The sequence below is a fragment of the Fundulus heteroclitus genome, unplaced genomic scaffold, assembly GCF_011125445.2.
Source record: "Fundulus heteroclitus isolate FHET01 unplaced genomic scaffold, MU-UCD_Fhet_4.1 scaffold_46, whole genome shotgun sequence".
Lineage (NCBI taxonomy): Eukaryota > Metazoa > Chordata > Actinopteri > Cyprinodontiformes > Fundulidae > Fundulus > Fundulus heteroclitus.
In genome coordinates, this window is record NW_023396879.1 from 123,311 (window position 1) to 138,640 (window position 15,330).

At 43.2% G+C, this 15,330-nt stretch overlaps 1 protein-coding gene and 1 long non-coding RNA gene across 3 annotated transcripts; one reads left to right on the plus strand and one right to left on the minus strand.

The window, feature by feature from the left end:
* The first annotated feature begins 1,443 nt into the window (after positions 1-1,443).
* On the plus strand, positions 1,444-15,268 carry trmt1l (tRNA methyltransferase 1-like). 2 transcript variants are annotated; one of them, XM_036131868.1, is made up of 16 exons: positions 1,444-1,569; positions 4,002-4,106; positions 4,216-4,278; positions 5,276-5,389; positions 5,532-5,596; positions 6,817-6,973; positions 7,055-7,175; positions 7,252-7,331; positions 9,870-10,122; positions 10,195-10,407; positions 11,259-11,449; positions 12,576-12,642; positions 12,883-13,046; positions 13,123-13,188; positions 13,757-13,883; positions 14,796-15,268. In XM_036131868.1, the coding sequence occupies exons 1-16, from the start codon at positions 1,509-1,511 to the stop codon at positions 14,980-14,982; spliced, it is 2,034 nt and encodes a 677-aa protein (XP_035987761.1). In that variant the 5' UTR covers positions 1,444-1,508; the 3' UTR covers positions 14,983-15,268. The 2 variants fall into 2 exon arrangements, with proteins under 2 accessions (XP_035987761.1, XP_035987762.1); XM_036131869.1 differs by lacking the exon at positions 1,444-1,569 and adding an exon at positions 1,780-1,803.
* Positions 9,108-9,585, minus strand: LOC105921113. Its single transcript, XR_001165454.3, has 3 exons — positions 9,433-9,585; positions 9,274-9,337; positions 9,108-9,166 (listed from the first exon to the last, which is right to left on the minus strand). It is a non-coding gene; the product is annotated as an uncharacterized LOC105921113 (long non-coding RNA).
* Positions 15,269-15,330: the final 62 nt, after the last annotated feature.

Genomic DNA, 15,330 nt, shown 5'->3' on the forward strand with positions numbered 1-15,330 from the left:
TGTTTTGTCAGAAATAAAGTATATTAAATTATCAACTTAGATATTGTGATGGTGTTTGGTTTAATAAAACTAATAAATCATTAGGGTCAACTTCTTCCCCTTTTCAAACAAAAATTGGAGTAAAAATCCAATGATTCTGATAAATCACACTTAAAAAATGATGTACTTTTTTTTACCTGTAAAATATAGAGAATTAAAGGTGAATTGATCAATATAACCATTTATTTCATCTGATATTTCTTTGTGTTTCGGTGGTGACAAATTTTGGGAGAGGAAAAATGTTCCACAACTATAAGAAAATACTAAGTTAGAATTAAATGTACAATTACTAGAAACGTGTAAGTTGTATATTATACAACTAAAATACATGAAAGGTTTTGGGGAAAAGACAGATTTATTTTAAGATGTTTCCAACTCTGATTTGGCACCGATTCTCCAGAATGGCTCATATAAGGAGACCTGAAAGTGAGAGAAATGACTATAAAAGCAGAAATATAGAAATGGTCTCATGTCTGAACCAGGGTTCTGCGGTTTTTACACGTCTTCCCTGCCCTACGCGCCTCAGAAGGAGACGCACCGGAAACGGTTTTACTCAAAATCTGGTTTTCCCTGTTTGTCCTTGTTTTTGGTAACAGAGTAACACAACTGAACAACACAAACCCATCAGGTTGTACGCCATGACACCATGTTTATTTTATTTATTTTTTTAGCTTACCTGCCTTTCTCCTTATCTGCGCTCACATCTTTAATTTAGCCACATCTTTAGAGCCGGCTGCAGAGCTGCGCTGTCAGATCAGGCGCTGCTCCAGTTTTTCACATCTATCTTCTCATGTCTACATTTTCCTCTCTGCGTTTTCAGTGTCACAGTCTGAACCAGGGACCACCAGTTCTGAACCTGAGAGCTAACCTCAGACGAAGGGCTACCTGTACTGACTTTAGAACTGGAAAGGTCCGAGCTCACCTTAACTTTATGTAAAATAAACACGTTTTTCATGCTTTGTTGCAGATATTGTCATTTTAAAATCTATATAAACACAAGTTTGATTAAACAAGAGGAGTAACGGAGTAAAATAAAGTTTTAGATGCAGCTCCCTGGTGGATTGTGCTGTTTTTAGAACAGGCTCCCGGCCACCACATGTGGTCCTCAGGGGCCACTTGGTGCCCGCGGGCCCCATGTTGGTGACCCCTGCTCTGAAATATTGAACGTGGCGCTTTAAGATTATGCAGAAACTCAGTTTAGAAACCGGTCAAATTGATTCTTGGTGTAATAAAAGGACTTGTTAAAATAAAACGTTATCTGATAAAGTCCATATTTAAACATGCTGAAGATAATATCTTTGCTGTAATAACATCTAATCTGCTGATCTAAGAAGGGAGCTTGATGCGGCAGACGTTCTTTATTTGGACCCTGCAGCAGGATCCTGCGTCGCGGCTACGCAGGATCGTACGCGCAGCGCGTACGTACGTACGTACGTCAGAGTGCTTCCTGCTTGTTGCTGCAGTTGGAAATGGCGGAGCTGAAAGAGGCGGGCGCTCCTCAGCAGCACCAGGAGGACGGAGGCGCTAAACGTGAGTGAAACGGCGCAACGTTTGCGCCCGAGTGTTCATTCTGCGGCGTAAAGTGCGCTTAGGATCCACGCGTTAGACGCCGTGCGCATGGCGCCGTGAAATGACGGGAATGTGAGTTTTAAGCGCAGAGCGGGACGAGGGCCTCAGCGCGGAGCTCCGCCACTGGGCCTAAACAGAGACAACAACAAGGCTGGAGGCGCAGCCGCAGAGCGGGGCCCGCAGATGGGTCTGCAGGTACCGGTACCGGTGCTGCTGCTGTCTGGCAGGACTAAAGAGCCGCTGCAGATTAAATAATAATATTATTATTACTATTAACACAAGACGGGAGGCGGTCTCACCGCTGCGCTAAAAGTGCGCACTTTTTCAAGTTTACACGCAAAAAACAGCTAGAAATAGAAGAGCGGATATTTCCTGATAAAGAAAGCTGCGTTTCTGCTTATATTCTCTGGTTTGCATAAACTTTAAAACTAAAAATACACCAGAGTCACACAACATGTAAACCTGATCCGGTTTAAAATTACTGTTTACTCCTAATGGAAAAGAGATGGCAGGAAGGTCCTTGGTTCAAATCCCACAGACTGCCACTCTGAGCCCCAGAATGCTCCCTGAGAGACGGCTTAGATGCAGCAGAAGACACATTTTTATTGGAGTTAACAAAGTTGCAATGGGAAATATAGATGGTTATTATTAGTTTAATCCCTCCTTATTTTTTATTTTATAATAAATAATCCCTCCTTATTTTAGAAAGTGAAACTCTGGGGCAGTAGAGAGGATTTTTCACTTCCTGCTTTTTAAACCCATGCTAACCTTTGCCTTTAACCCTGGTTCATGTCCCTTCATCAATCAGATTGTTAAATAAAGCAGGTATAGAGTATTTTCTGCTGGTTTGTATGTGGGAAAGTGTCAACGCTCTTTTATGGATCAGCTTTTATCGAGCAATATCTGTTTACTTGTTTTATTCAGATGATTTTTATTGTTTTTAGTGTATTTAATTGTTGAAGCAGCTTTGTTTAGTGTACCATATCCAAGACAAATTTCCCCCGTGGGGACAATACAGTATATACATCTATCTTATTGTGTTTTAATCTTTTATCGTTTTCTGTCATATTTATATATTTTTCTTATTTTAATATTCGTTTATGGTTTGCGGTTGCTTTTTGGACGACCCCACAGCGCTTCACACTATTCAGTCAGCGCTGACGGTGGTGAGCTATATTCTAGCAGACCGAAGCAGTTGCCAAACATCGGAAGGTGAGCTGTCTTGCCCAAGGGCACAACGGCTGAGATGCTCAGAGCTGGTGTTTGAACCGGCAAACCCGCTGGTTACAGGACGGCCTCCCTAGCAACTTCTCCACTGTCGCCCAATCATATGTTACACATGGAGAGCAACGTCTCAAACCTTAATGTCTAGTGATTACAGATATGAAAAACAATTACAGCGTCCCAGAAAATGTAAATATTGTAAAATAAAATTTGAATTTAGTGAAAATGTTCATTACTGGAGACTCCGGAGCCTCTAGATGGTCTCAGTCGGGTCGGCAGGCGGTACCAGAGGCCCAGGAGACGGACCTGGACTCCCTCCAGAAGGAGAAGACACAGAGTTCTGGATCCAGGCCCGGTCATAGAAAGTTGAGTGGAAGGAAGAAGTGTCGGAGGAGAAGGTGGATCAGAACCAGGGATGTGTGGTGGTACCACGGTGCCGGCCTAATGAATGTGATAGGTGGCGCTGTTAGTTTCCACGCCATGACTGACGGGAAACATCTCCAGATACGTCTGTCTGCAGACGAGCTTAAAGTAAAACAACCATCATTAACCCTGCTGACCAGCAATTTACAGCAACAGGTGGGGGAGGGGTAGTGCTGCACGCTTCTTTATGTTTGCCATGCAGTAAATGCTTTCTCTGATGTCTCCCTTAGAAATAAATGTAATCCACTGGCAGGATTTAAAGTGTTTAAGGTTTAGAAATGTTTCATTCCATGGAACTAAAAATAACTAAAATCTTCTTGAAATGAGTGCGTTTGTCCTTGATGTGAGCCGGTAAATACGATGATTTTCCAGTGGAATAAGATTTCTGCACTTAAAATAGGAACAAATCATCTCCATCATCTTATTTCAAGTGCAGTAGGTCTAGTTATCTGATTTTAGGGGTCAAAATAGTCGTTCCATTGGCAGATAATCTGCTCAAATCAAGGACAAACACACTTGTTTCAAGAAATCTTTACTTATTTTTAGTTCTGTTTTTGCAGTGCATCTGGTTCCTTGTCGTGATTTAAAAATAAGCGGGTCCAGTCCCCTGAGACGGTTTCATTCAGATCACACGACGATCCTGCGCTTCTCAGCCGTTTCCTGCTTTTATTTTTTAGTGCAGAAAAACCAGATAAAAAGAAACTGAAACTGATGCAGATTTGAATTTCTCTCTCCTGGCCTTGAAGGCGATGGAGCCACAGGTGAGGAAGCTGCTGCAGGTGAGGTCCAAGCCGCCGAGCAGAGTGAAGCTGCGGCAGACAGCGACAACAAACCTTCAACCACAACCTCCGGTAATTCAGCCAGACGTCTGCGTTTTTATGCCGACTCAGCAGGATTTCACCGGGAAACGTTGCAGATGCATGAACTGAAGGAGTGTTTTGATGTGTCCCCTGCATGCAGACAGACACATCTCCATCCAGACCAAACTGGAAGGCCTGGAGATGCTGGTGGACCTTAATGGTGGTGAGTTCAGCTCCCCAGGAGCGTCTCTGCCTTTCGTCTTATTGTTATTCTCTGTGTAGGAAAAAAAAAAGCACAAGAAGGAAATAAGTAATTTGATTGGATGCTGAACCTTTGGTCTGAATTTACATACAAATGATTAAAGAGGTCAACTTTCTTCAGACCTTTTGTTTTATGAAATGTTTATTTCAGGATCAGAAGAGATTGGAAAACACAAATAAGGACTCAAACACTGTTTCTATTAGAATATAAGGCACACATTTATTATTCCCCACAGAATACAGCAACACAAAACAGCAAGCACTTCACACACGCAAAGTAGCAAGCACTTAAAGCCTGGCAAACTTTCAAACAGGCGTGTTGTTCCATCTCTTACCATGGTTAGGACTGGGAAGTCGGTCAGTCCGATTAGAGAGCAATCCACGCCGCCGGGCGTCCATACAACCCATGGCTGACTTCAACAACTGAGGGCGGTCCCCTTCTTTTTATACTAATAAACAATGTATCAGATGGGAGCGAGAGTGGCCACTTCTCCCTCCCATCTGAGCTGTTCGTCCCGTTTCCAAAACAAAACCGTTCCCAGCATCTCAGCAGTGTGTGAAGCAAAATAATATTGCAAACTCAGATAATAGCGCAAATATAAGCAAAATAAGGAATACAGAATCAGTCTTTCCCACAACACATTGTCATAGGTTCCCACCACAAGTTAAAAGAAGTTAACACATGTTGTTCTTAGTTTTATGTGAGCAACATAGCAGGCACAAGCATATATGTTGCTCTTAGTTTAAAACTAAGCAGTTTTTCCCAAAATACATTGTCAAAGAACAAAAATAATTCTTTAATATATCACCTTTCCTTTACTAGATGCTAAAATCAGCTCCTTGTTTGTTCATCTCCTGCAACCCAAACACGTAGATGACGTTTAAAAGCCTCTAGCTGAAAGCAACCAGATGTTTGCAGATGAACCCTGATGACTTCTGGATTTGTTTTTGCCCTCCAGCCGGGCGGAAGTCCTGCCCTCTGTGTCCCGAGGAGAAATTTAAAGCTTGCTACAGCCACAAACTGCGCCGCCACCTGCAGAACCTCCACTGGAAGGTCTACGTGGAGTTTGAAGGTACCAGCCTGTCTCCTCCTGGTGTCTGCAGGGTTTCCCAGAGCTTCTCCGTCCTGAAGCCGTCAGCTCAGAGCCGCCTGACCGCTCTGAGGAGCCCCGCTGCTGCAGGTGATGCTGACTGTTGACCTCCGTCTCCTTTCAGGCAGCAGGATGTGCATCTGCCACCTGTCCTGCAGAAACCTGAAGCCCAGCCAGAGTGGAGATCAGGTGAGGCAGAAAACCCCCAACCTGCCTGCAGGTGGTGTTGCTGCATTGATCACAGACGGCTCAGCTCTGCTCAGAGGTTTCCATCCTCACCATGGAGGCAGTGGGAGATGCTCTTCTCTCCAGGAGGGATGAGGCGACAACATGCAGCTGCAGGCTTTTAAAAACAAGATTTTGATTTTTACTGGAAGTTATCTAATTCAGGTGGGGTCAAAAATATACATACGGGGTCAAATAGATGCATAAATGTGAAGGTTCTGCTTTTGGTCTCGAAGTTTATTCATCAGAACCAGCCCTGAAGAGAGAGTCCAGTTCTGCTGGTTCTGAGGCTGTTCTGGTCATAACCTTTATAGACCTGGATGGACCAGTTCCAGGCTCTGGTCACCCCCCCCCCCCCCCCCCCCCAGGAGTACTTTCTATGTTAGATGATAATAGAGGATGATCTGCCTCCCCTGATGATGTCACAGCTAACAGAACACCAGACCAGGTGTACCTTCTATGAAGAGAAAAATTAATGAGAAGAAAAAGTTAAAAGCTGAAATAACAACAAGCAATGCAGATTGGAGAGCAGTAGGAGAATTCAGCAGAGAGAGAGAATTAGACCCTGATGTCCTCCAGCAGCCTAAGCCTATAGCAGCATAACTATAGAGGTAGCTCAGGGTAACATGAGCCACTCTGACTAGAAGCTTTGTCACAAAGGAAAGTTTTAAGATTAGTCTTAAAAGTAGACGGGGTGTCTGCCTCACGGACCAAAACTGGGAGCTGGTTCCACAGGAGAGGAGCCTGATAGCTAAAGGATCTGCCTCCCATTCTACTTTTAGAGACTCTAGGAACCACCAGCAGACCTGCAGTCTGAGAGCGAAGTGCTCTGTTAGGAACATACGGGGTAATCAGAGCTCTGATATATGATGGAGCTTGATTATTAAGGGCTTTATACGTTAGATAAGAATTTTAAATTTTATTCTATTATTTACTACTGGACATCATCATCAGAGTTACCAGAAATATAAAAGCTGAAATATTGACTTTTTATACGTTATTCTTTTTTTTAAGATGTAACTGTTATCAGCTATAAACTCCAACTTGTTCCCCCAGTTCATGATAAAATAAATCTGTTTTATGTTTATTCATTAAACATAAATAAATTAAGGCTTTACCCCCTCATGCAAACCAAAACTGTATCTCTGACACGAAGCTGCGGTGACTCCGGTTTGGTCCTCCAGGTGTCGGGGAGGCACATGGCCCACTACCACTGTGTGGTCTGCTCCGTCACCATCGCCAGAAAGACCGACATGATCAGCCACCTGAAACGCCACGTCAACAAAGGCGAGACGGAGGCCAGCTACTCCGGGAGCTCAGACGTCCAGTTCGAGGAGCCGGGTGAGAAGCGCCGCCGATCGGCAGAGCCCGCCGGGCCCGAGCGAGGCGACCCGTCCTGAAATGTGTCTCTCTCTTCCTCAGCGCCGTCGGGTCAGGCCTACGAGATCATGAAGGAGCTCGGAACCAACGTGCAGCTCCTCCCGAACCACACCACCCCGCAGAAGAGCGACACCTACTTCAACCGCAAGATGAAGACCAACAGGTGGAGAGGCGCCTCACAGAAACCGGGCGGAACCGGCTCCGTTTCCGGATGCTAAGGCTGCGTGTTTGTGTTTCAGGCAGCTGGTGTTCTGCTCCCTCGCGGTTCTGGCCGAGGAGAGGAACCCGCTCGAGTGTCTGGATGCTTTTGGAGCGACAGGTGAGAGCAGTCCCTGCTGGCCCGGTACTGACCCGCAGTGGTATCGACCTGTTTTAGGGTCATGACTCAGCAGATTAAGGTCCAGACTTTGGTTAGGCCACTCACAAACCTTTTATTGTAGTTTTTTGGATCTCTGGCAGCAAGATCACGAACTGCTGGTAGAATTAGTTACAGGAAGTTGTCCCGGTCCTGAAGTATGGGGTAAGATAACTGTCAATACAAACACAAGCATAGGTATGTGAATATGAAAATTAAAGTCGATAAATGTGAAGACTTTTTAAGATTTGTATTTGTTCCTGGTTGTTAACCCATGGCGTGTGATATCACCTGTTTCATCTGTGAGAATACTGGTTTGGAAATTTTGTTCGGTACGCATTCTGTGCATGCAGGATGACAAATAAAGTTGTCTTAAGTCTAAAAAAGTCTAGAAGTTACGAATACAAGTTACAGAGTTACAGCTTTGCAACATTACAAGTTAAAATTTATGAGTACAAATCTACAACGCTGGTGAAGATTCTCAGTCATCCAGGTCATGGTCATTCCAAAAAAAGTAAAAAACAAAGCGACTGGACTTGTTTTCCATAGTTGAAGACGTGATGATTGGCCGGAATTACAGCTATAGAATTAATTCTGGCCAATCATCACCTCAATCCTCAACCTCATATGGGTGATCAAAACATCGTTCCGTTAAGCCAGGCCAACAACAACCCTAACAACTCCTCGTTACAGAGGAGTGGACCAGTTTTGGCTCAATCTGCTGCATTGATTACTTTAATGACCGCCCATTACTAAGGAGTGGACCTGTTTCTGTTGAAGTTGCATATTATCTAAGCCATTACAGGCCTTTGTTTGGCAGTAGTATAAAGCTTGGTACTCATCATTACTCCAGACTTTTTGAATTGAGAAAGCTTCCTGGAGAGGAAGCAAAACGTCTTCAACTACAGAAAACAAGTCCAGTTGCTTTGTTTTTTACTTTTTTTGGAACAAATCTACAACCCCTGAAGAAGCTGTTTTACTCCTTACCAGTAGGTGGCGGTAATGCTGTGGAATGTTTTTTTTTTTTTTTAACCAACCACCATTAAGCAAGAAGAAGACAGAGAAAACCGCCCCTGTTATCACCGCCACCTACTGGTAGGGTATGTAATAGCTTCACCATTAGCTGTAGATTCGTACTCGTAAATCTGTAACTTGTTTTCTCATAGATGAAACATCTGATGTCACACGTTTATGTATGAGTTGACAAACAGGAACAAATACAAATTTTTGATGTATTCACGTTTATTGACCTATATTTATGGATTCAGAGACCTACGCTCACGTTTATATTGACAGTTATCTAACCCCATACTGAAGCAGCAAACAAGCCCCAGACCACCACACCTCCACCGCCGTGTTTGACTGTCAGGATGACGACTGCGTTTGACGCTCGGCTCCAAGTGTAGCTGGAGATAAACCTTCCAGAAAGGTTCGCTTTAAGGCGTTTTCTGGCAAATGTTGTGACAGTTTTGATTGATTTTTCTAGGTTTGTAGGTGGGTTTTTTATATCTATAGGGGTGTCAGTCAGGTATCCCTCCTGACAAGTAGGATTTTAATTTTTTTTGTTTTTTTTACCATTCACACAAGGACCATACACTTCAAGGTGTAGACCCTTAAGTACAATGAATGACAAACAATTGTTTTACACATAAGACCAACAACAGAAGTTGGTCAGTTTTTTTGTATTTTTTAAATGTCCATTCAAAAATAAACATAAATCCCTTCCCCACAAAAAACAAAAATGTCCTTGTTTCCTCCCAAGTAGGCAGGCTTCAACACAAATTGCCCCACAGCAAGAGCTGTGAATAAACAGAAAATACATAAGAACCCATACACAATTTAAATTCTACAATACACCAGCAATATCACAACACCACAAACAAAACATACAAAAAAATAGACTTACAGATCAGGAGATGGAAATCTGGCACACAGCAGAAGCAGGAACAGGTTTTCTTTTGTTGCTTTCACTGGACAAATATATTTACATTTATTTTAACTTCTTAAATGAGCACTGTGATTAGTTTTGCTTAATGTTGGGTTTTTGAATAATTCTAAAACTTACGGGAGATTTTGTATCTGTGACGTCATCAGCTTCAGGTGACACGTCGGCAGGGCAGGAGCACAGAAGTGGATGTATTATTTATTATTTGGCTTATATTTAAAGGATCCGTGAGAGAAAAATCTATCCAGCAACAAGCAGGTTGTCACAATGTGAAACGGGCCTTTGTGTTCTGTTGGGTAAGCAGTGGTTCTGGCCTTGGAGCTCTCCAATGGAGGCCATTATTGTCCAGTGAACTCTGAGCTTAACTGAGGTAGAAATTAAACAGAGAAATCTTTAAAAGAGCAAGAACATTTTCACGGCTCTCTGGACCTGAAAAGTTGGACATTTCAGAAGTTTTGCCTCGTTTGTGATCAAGCTGTAGAAATGTCAGGGAGGACTTCTAAAATCCTTGGGCCGGACTAAAGATGACTAACCGGGCCTGTTCTGCTGTTCTTCAGGCATCATGGGCCTGCAGTGGGCCAAACACCTGCGTACCGCCGTCAGAGTGACGATAACCGACATCAGCGACACGTGCATCAAAATGATCAAAGAGAACTGCGAGCTGAACAACATCCGCGTCGATGGCGGCTCCCGAGGCCCGCGGGGGCCCGAGAAGGCGTGCGGTGAGGCGGAGGCGGCTCCCGTTGCTACGGTGGAGGTTGCCAAGATGGACGCCAACGTCATCATGCATCTGCGGCCGTTTGACTACATGTGCGTTTATCTTTAAACTCGCCCTGAAGGGTCGGTCTGTCATCAGATTAATTGGTTCCTGGCCTCTTCCAGCCACCTGGATCCATTCGGCACGGCCGTGAACTACCTGGACGCTGCCTTCAGAAATATCCGAAACCTGGGCATCATCTCTGTGACGTCGACGGACACGGGCTCGCTCTACGCCAAGTCGCCCAACGTCACGCAGCGTCACTACGGCTGCCACATCGTGCGCACCGAGTACTACAAGGAGCTGGCTGCGCGCATGGTTGTTGCCTCTGTGGCCAGGTAGGACTTCTATTCAATTCAATTTTATTTGTATAGCGCCAAATCATGAAACATGTCGTCTCAAGGCACTTTACAAAATCAAGTTCAATCAGATTATACAGATTGGGTCAGATTATACAGATTGGTCAAAAATGTCCTATATAAGGAAACCAGTTGATTGCATCAAAGTCCCGACAAGCAGCATTCACTCCTGGGGAACCGTAGAGCCACAGGGAGAGTCATCTGCATTGTACATGGCTTTGCTGCAATCCCTCATACTGAGCAAGCATGAAGCGACAGTGGGAAGAAAAACTCCCCATTAACGGGAAGGAAAACCTCCAGCAGAACCGGGCTCAGTATGAACGGTCATCTGCCTCGACCGACTGGGGTTACAGAAGACAGAGCAGAGACACAACAAGAGAAACAAAAAAGCACAGAAGCACACATTGATCTAGTAATCTGTTCTACATTAGATGGTAATAGCGGGTGAGCCGTCTTCTCTGGATGATGTCACAGTTAACAGAACACCAGACCAGGTGTACCTTCTATGAAGAAAAAGAGAGAGAGCAAAAAGTTAAAAGCTGAAATGACGACAGTCATTTCAATGTAATACAATGCAAAACTGGAGAACAGTAGACTGAAGAACAGTAGAAATCAGTAGAGTGAGAAAATTAGACCCTGATGTCCTCCAGCAGCCTAGGCCTATCACAGCACAACTATAGAGATAGCTCAGGGTAACATGAGCCACTCTAACTATAAGCTTTGTCAAAAAGGAAAGTTTTAAGATTAGTCTTAAAAATAAAAACTTCTCTTCCTGGGTTCTTTGTTCTGAAGACTTTGAACAGTTTAACCTTTTCTGCGCCGTTCTGCAGAGCGGCGGCACGCTGTAACAAAGGGATCGAGGTGCTGCTGGCGGTGGCGCTGGAGCACTTTGTGCTGGTGGTGGTGAGGGTCCTCAGGGGTCCGACTCAGGCAGACGAGTCGACCAAGAAGCTCCGCAAACTGATCCACTGCCAGTGGTGCGAGGAGAGAGTCTTTCTGAAGCTGGGAAACATGGCGGACGGTGAGCTGCGATCATGTTGGTGACATGAACTAGACTGTGAACACTGTCCTGCAACTTCTCACAGTAAATTAGACTGATTACACCAAAAATAAGCTTCATAAGGTGTTAGAAACCTTCTATACAACAATGTCATGTTGATATTTATGTGTCTTAGGTTAATTTCTCCTGATAAACTGCTCTCAGTGAAACAGTTTTGTTAAGCTTAGTGTTGTTTAAAATAGTTAAGTCTGACTGCTCCAGATTAGCTAAGCTAATTAGCTTTGGTGACCTTAGCTTGTCATCGTATAGTTTATTTTTTTTTTTTTAGTTTAATTTATGGTAACAAAACTTTGGCTTATTTTAATGTTTGAAACTGTATCTTAGCCTAACTGAAAAGATTAACTTATTAGTTGTATAAGATTTAGCATAGCATAGCATGGCCTTGCTAGCTGGTTTAAACATGGTCCATTTTTAGGGGTAACTGCCTACTTAATCCTAGTTTATGTTTATCTTGGTAAACAATTAATTTCCTTCATTATTTTTTTTATCATTGATTAGTTTTGTTATATCTATAATAGCATAAATTAGGTCAGTGGATTAGCATTACTGCGTAACAGATTAATTAGCATAAATTTAACATAATTTTAGGTTTGTGTAGCTCAGCTTTTTTTATGCCTAGCCTCAGTCTTTTTGTATCTAATCTAATATTTTAACCTGACTTCTTGGCAAACTTTTGTTTAGCATTGTTTGGTGAAAATTTATTAGGATGTGGTAGTGTTGCTCCTAATATTGCCTGCTTTAGCTTCTTGTTATTTTAGCATAGCATAACTTAGTGTTATCTATTTATGGTTTATGGAAATTGGCTTAGCGTAGCTTAGTATAAAATATTTTAAATATCTTATTTTTTTTTGTCTTGCCACAGTTTAGCCTAGATTACATCAGATTCTTTTATCTTGGTGCATCTTAATCTTGTTTAGCTCAGCCTTAATGTAGCGTTTTTAAATTTAAACTGAATTTAGCTTAGTGCAGCATATCTTGTAGAAAATTAGCATTTAAACTTTTCCCAGCATGAGTTTATTGTTGTATTAGAAGTAAGCTTGACTTTTAAGTGGATAATAAATTGTGCTTTAACGCCTTCTTCTTGTAGACACACTCCCCTGTAACTGTCATGGAAGTCTGCCTGGAAAAACCGCAGTGCAGCTGGGACCTCTGTGGTAAAAACGCCATGAATCAGCCTCAGAGACACATTTCCTCAAATTAAAACCAGCATCTCTGGACAGCTGAACTTAAAATATGTTGTTGTGACTTTTTAAAAACCTTTTATCAAATTATATTTTATTACATAGAATAATTACGTATTGCACGGCCATAAAAAAAAAAGTTGATTCGTCAGAGAAGTGAATGTTTTATTTGCTGGCTTGTAGAAACAACAGCAGTGGTGCGTCTGTTTGCAGGTCTGGTGCTCTGTTCAACACCGGCTTTCTGAGGAGGATGCTCTCTGCAGCCGTGCAGCACAGCATGGACGACATCCAGCCGCTCGTCAAAACCCTGATCTGCGAGTCCGAATGCACCACCCTCAAGTCTTTGGTGCACGGGTCGTCAGCGCTCACCAACCAGGGTAAGTGGCTCAGCTTTGACCCCACAGCCTGTTATATCTGCTGGATAAAACCCTTTACCTTCGGTTTCTGCTGCAGTGGAGTGTGGAGTCGTTATCAAGACGTTACAGAGTGGAGAGGATGGAGGTCCGGCTGATCAGGCGGGTGAGCTGCTCTGTCTTTATCTCTTCAATTCATCGCATTCTTTACAAATTACCTGCACAGGAAATGCAGACAAAGCCCTGTATTATTACTAAATGACCCATAATGGTGGGGGAGTGGTGGCCTGGTGGTTAGAGTTCTGAGGAGGCTGCAAGTTACACGGTTCAAATCCCACAGACTGCCACTCTGGGCCCCTGAGCAAGACACTTAGCCCAGAATGCTCCATGAAGGATGGGTTAAATGCAGAGGACACATTTTATTGGAAGGTACAAAGTTGCAATGAAAAAATAATGATGATGAACAATGATGATGATCAGCTGTAGAAACTAGTATTCTGAGCTTTAAACAAGTTTAACATCCCAAAAAATACGCAAAAGACCATTGGTTTCATATTTGAACAGTTGTAGGTTCACATTATGTCCTGTAGGGGGCAGTGTTGTCTTGATTGACCAGGTAGCAAAATTGAAGGTAAAATGCTTTCCTGCAAACTTTACTGACTTTTAATCAGTTCCTTTTATGGATGCATTACGGCAGAAGGAGATGTAAGTATTCCCCCTTTTTTTTCTTGCAGGGAAAAGGAAAAGCGGGGAGGATTCTGGGAACGTTGTAAAAAAGCTAAAGGCCGACGCGTCTCTGGAACATCCGCCCTTCTATTACAGCATCCACCGGCACAGCATCCGAGGCATGAACATGCCCAAGTGAGTGATCACGCACTCACACAGCAATTACACAGGCATGAGAAATGTTGCATGACCACAAAGGAAGGTGGAAATACCAGGGAGACAACACGACTGGAAACAAGAAACAGAGCTTAAGATAAACTAAAGTGACCCATAAGCAGAATTTATTAAAATGAACACAAAAAGCGAATTTATGATTCCTTTTTTTAAATAATTTTTAATGCAACTTTTTTTGCAGTTCTGTCCAAATGTCTCAGGTTGGTTTCATGGGACCTCAGCGCCGTCTCTTACAAAGTTCTGGGTGATTGTAGCCATGTGTGGAGGGAATCTTCTTCCATTATTGTTGCAAAGAACATGTTTTGTTAACAGAAATTTGGGGAAAATTCAGATTTCTCTTTTTCATATCGAGTTTTACAAATTGCATTCCTTTCAAATTGCGTTTTTCGGATTCTCTTCACTTCTCGCTGTTGACGCGCAGCAATAAAAACGTCGTTGCTGACGTCCCTGCAGGCCGATTGAAATGCGTCTCCGCTCCTCGCCCCGGAGGAACGCCCCGAGACGATGATCTGTAAGACGCAATATGAAAGGAATGCAGTTCGCAAAACTCTGTAAGTCACAAAAACCTGGAAAAGAAATAAATTTAAAAATGTATTTTGAAAAAAATCTGAGAAAACAGCAAAGTTACCTTCAAAACAGTTTTTTTTAATTAAGTTTAATTTCTGGATTGCGTTTTTTTTTTTTTCAAAGTTCCATTTACAAAACGTGATGTTTGCAACAATAATGGAACAAAATTCACTCCATAGCCACGGCTGGATGTTTCGCTTCAGTCTCAGAACACGTAGAACCAGAACTAACCAGGGAGTAGCGCAGCTCCTCCAGTGCTGTTGTCGGCCTCCTGGGTTCCTCCCTGATCTGTGTTTGCATTCCCAGGCTGAACAAGTTCCTGCAGTACCTGACGGAGGCCGGCTTCAGGGTGAGCCGGACTCACTTCGACCCGACGGGCGTCCGGACCGACGCCACGCTGCAGCAGTTTAAATCCGTCCTCACCAAGTACAGCGCGCCCACGTGCACCAACGCCGGCGCCGGCGCTCAGGCCAGCGCCGAGAAGACGGTCTGAGCGGAGAAAAGTCCGGAAACATGGCAGCTCCTTCTCTCCCAACTCTGACTGCACTGATGGACGTTTAGCAGAGTCAGCTTTTATTAAACGGCTGATTCTGCAACAGCACAACTGCGTTAATCTGATGTCGACCTATTTAATTTACCCTGAAAACTGTTTCTAAAAGTTTCTCCTTGTTCCTCATTTTTAGAAGCAGAATAAAATCTCTAAATGTTTTATAGCGCCATGTTTCAGTCAGTATTCTTCAGATCAATGGTACCAAATAATAAAATGTTTAACCTCCAGATTTCTGTCTTCAGCTGTAAAATAATAACATTGCATCATATTTAGCGCTTCTGAGGTTAATGG

Bases quoted from the DNA above. Each gene is read 5' to 3' on its own strand.
- trmt1l (XM_036131868.1), top strand. From the start codon at position 1,509: ATGGCGGAGCTGAAAGAGGCGGGCGCTCCTCAGCAGCACCAGGAGGAC. The intron at 13,189-13,756 runs GTGAGCTGCTCT...TTTTTCTTGCAG, and splicing joins AGGTCCGGCTGATCAGGCGG to GGAAAAGGAAAAGCGGGGAG. The intron at 13,884-14,795 runs GTGAGTGATCAC...TTGCATTCCCAG, and splicing joins CGAGGCATGAACATGCCCAA to GCTGAACAAGTTCCTGCAGT.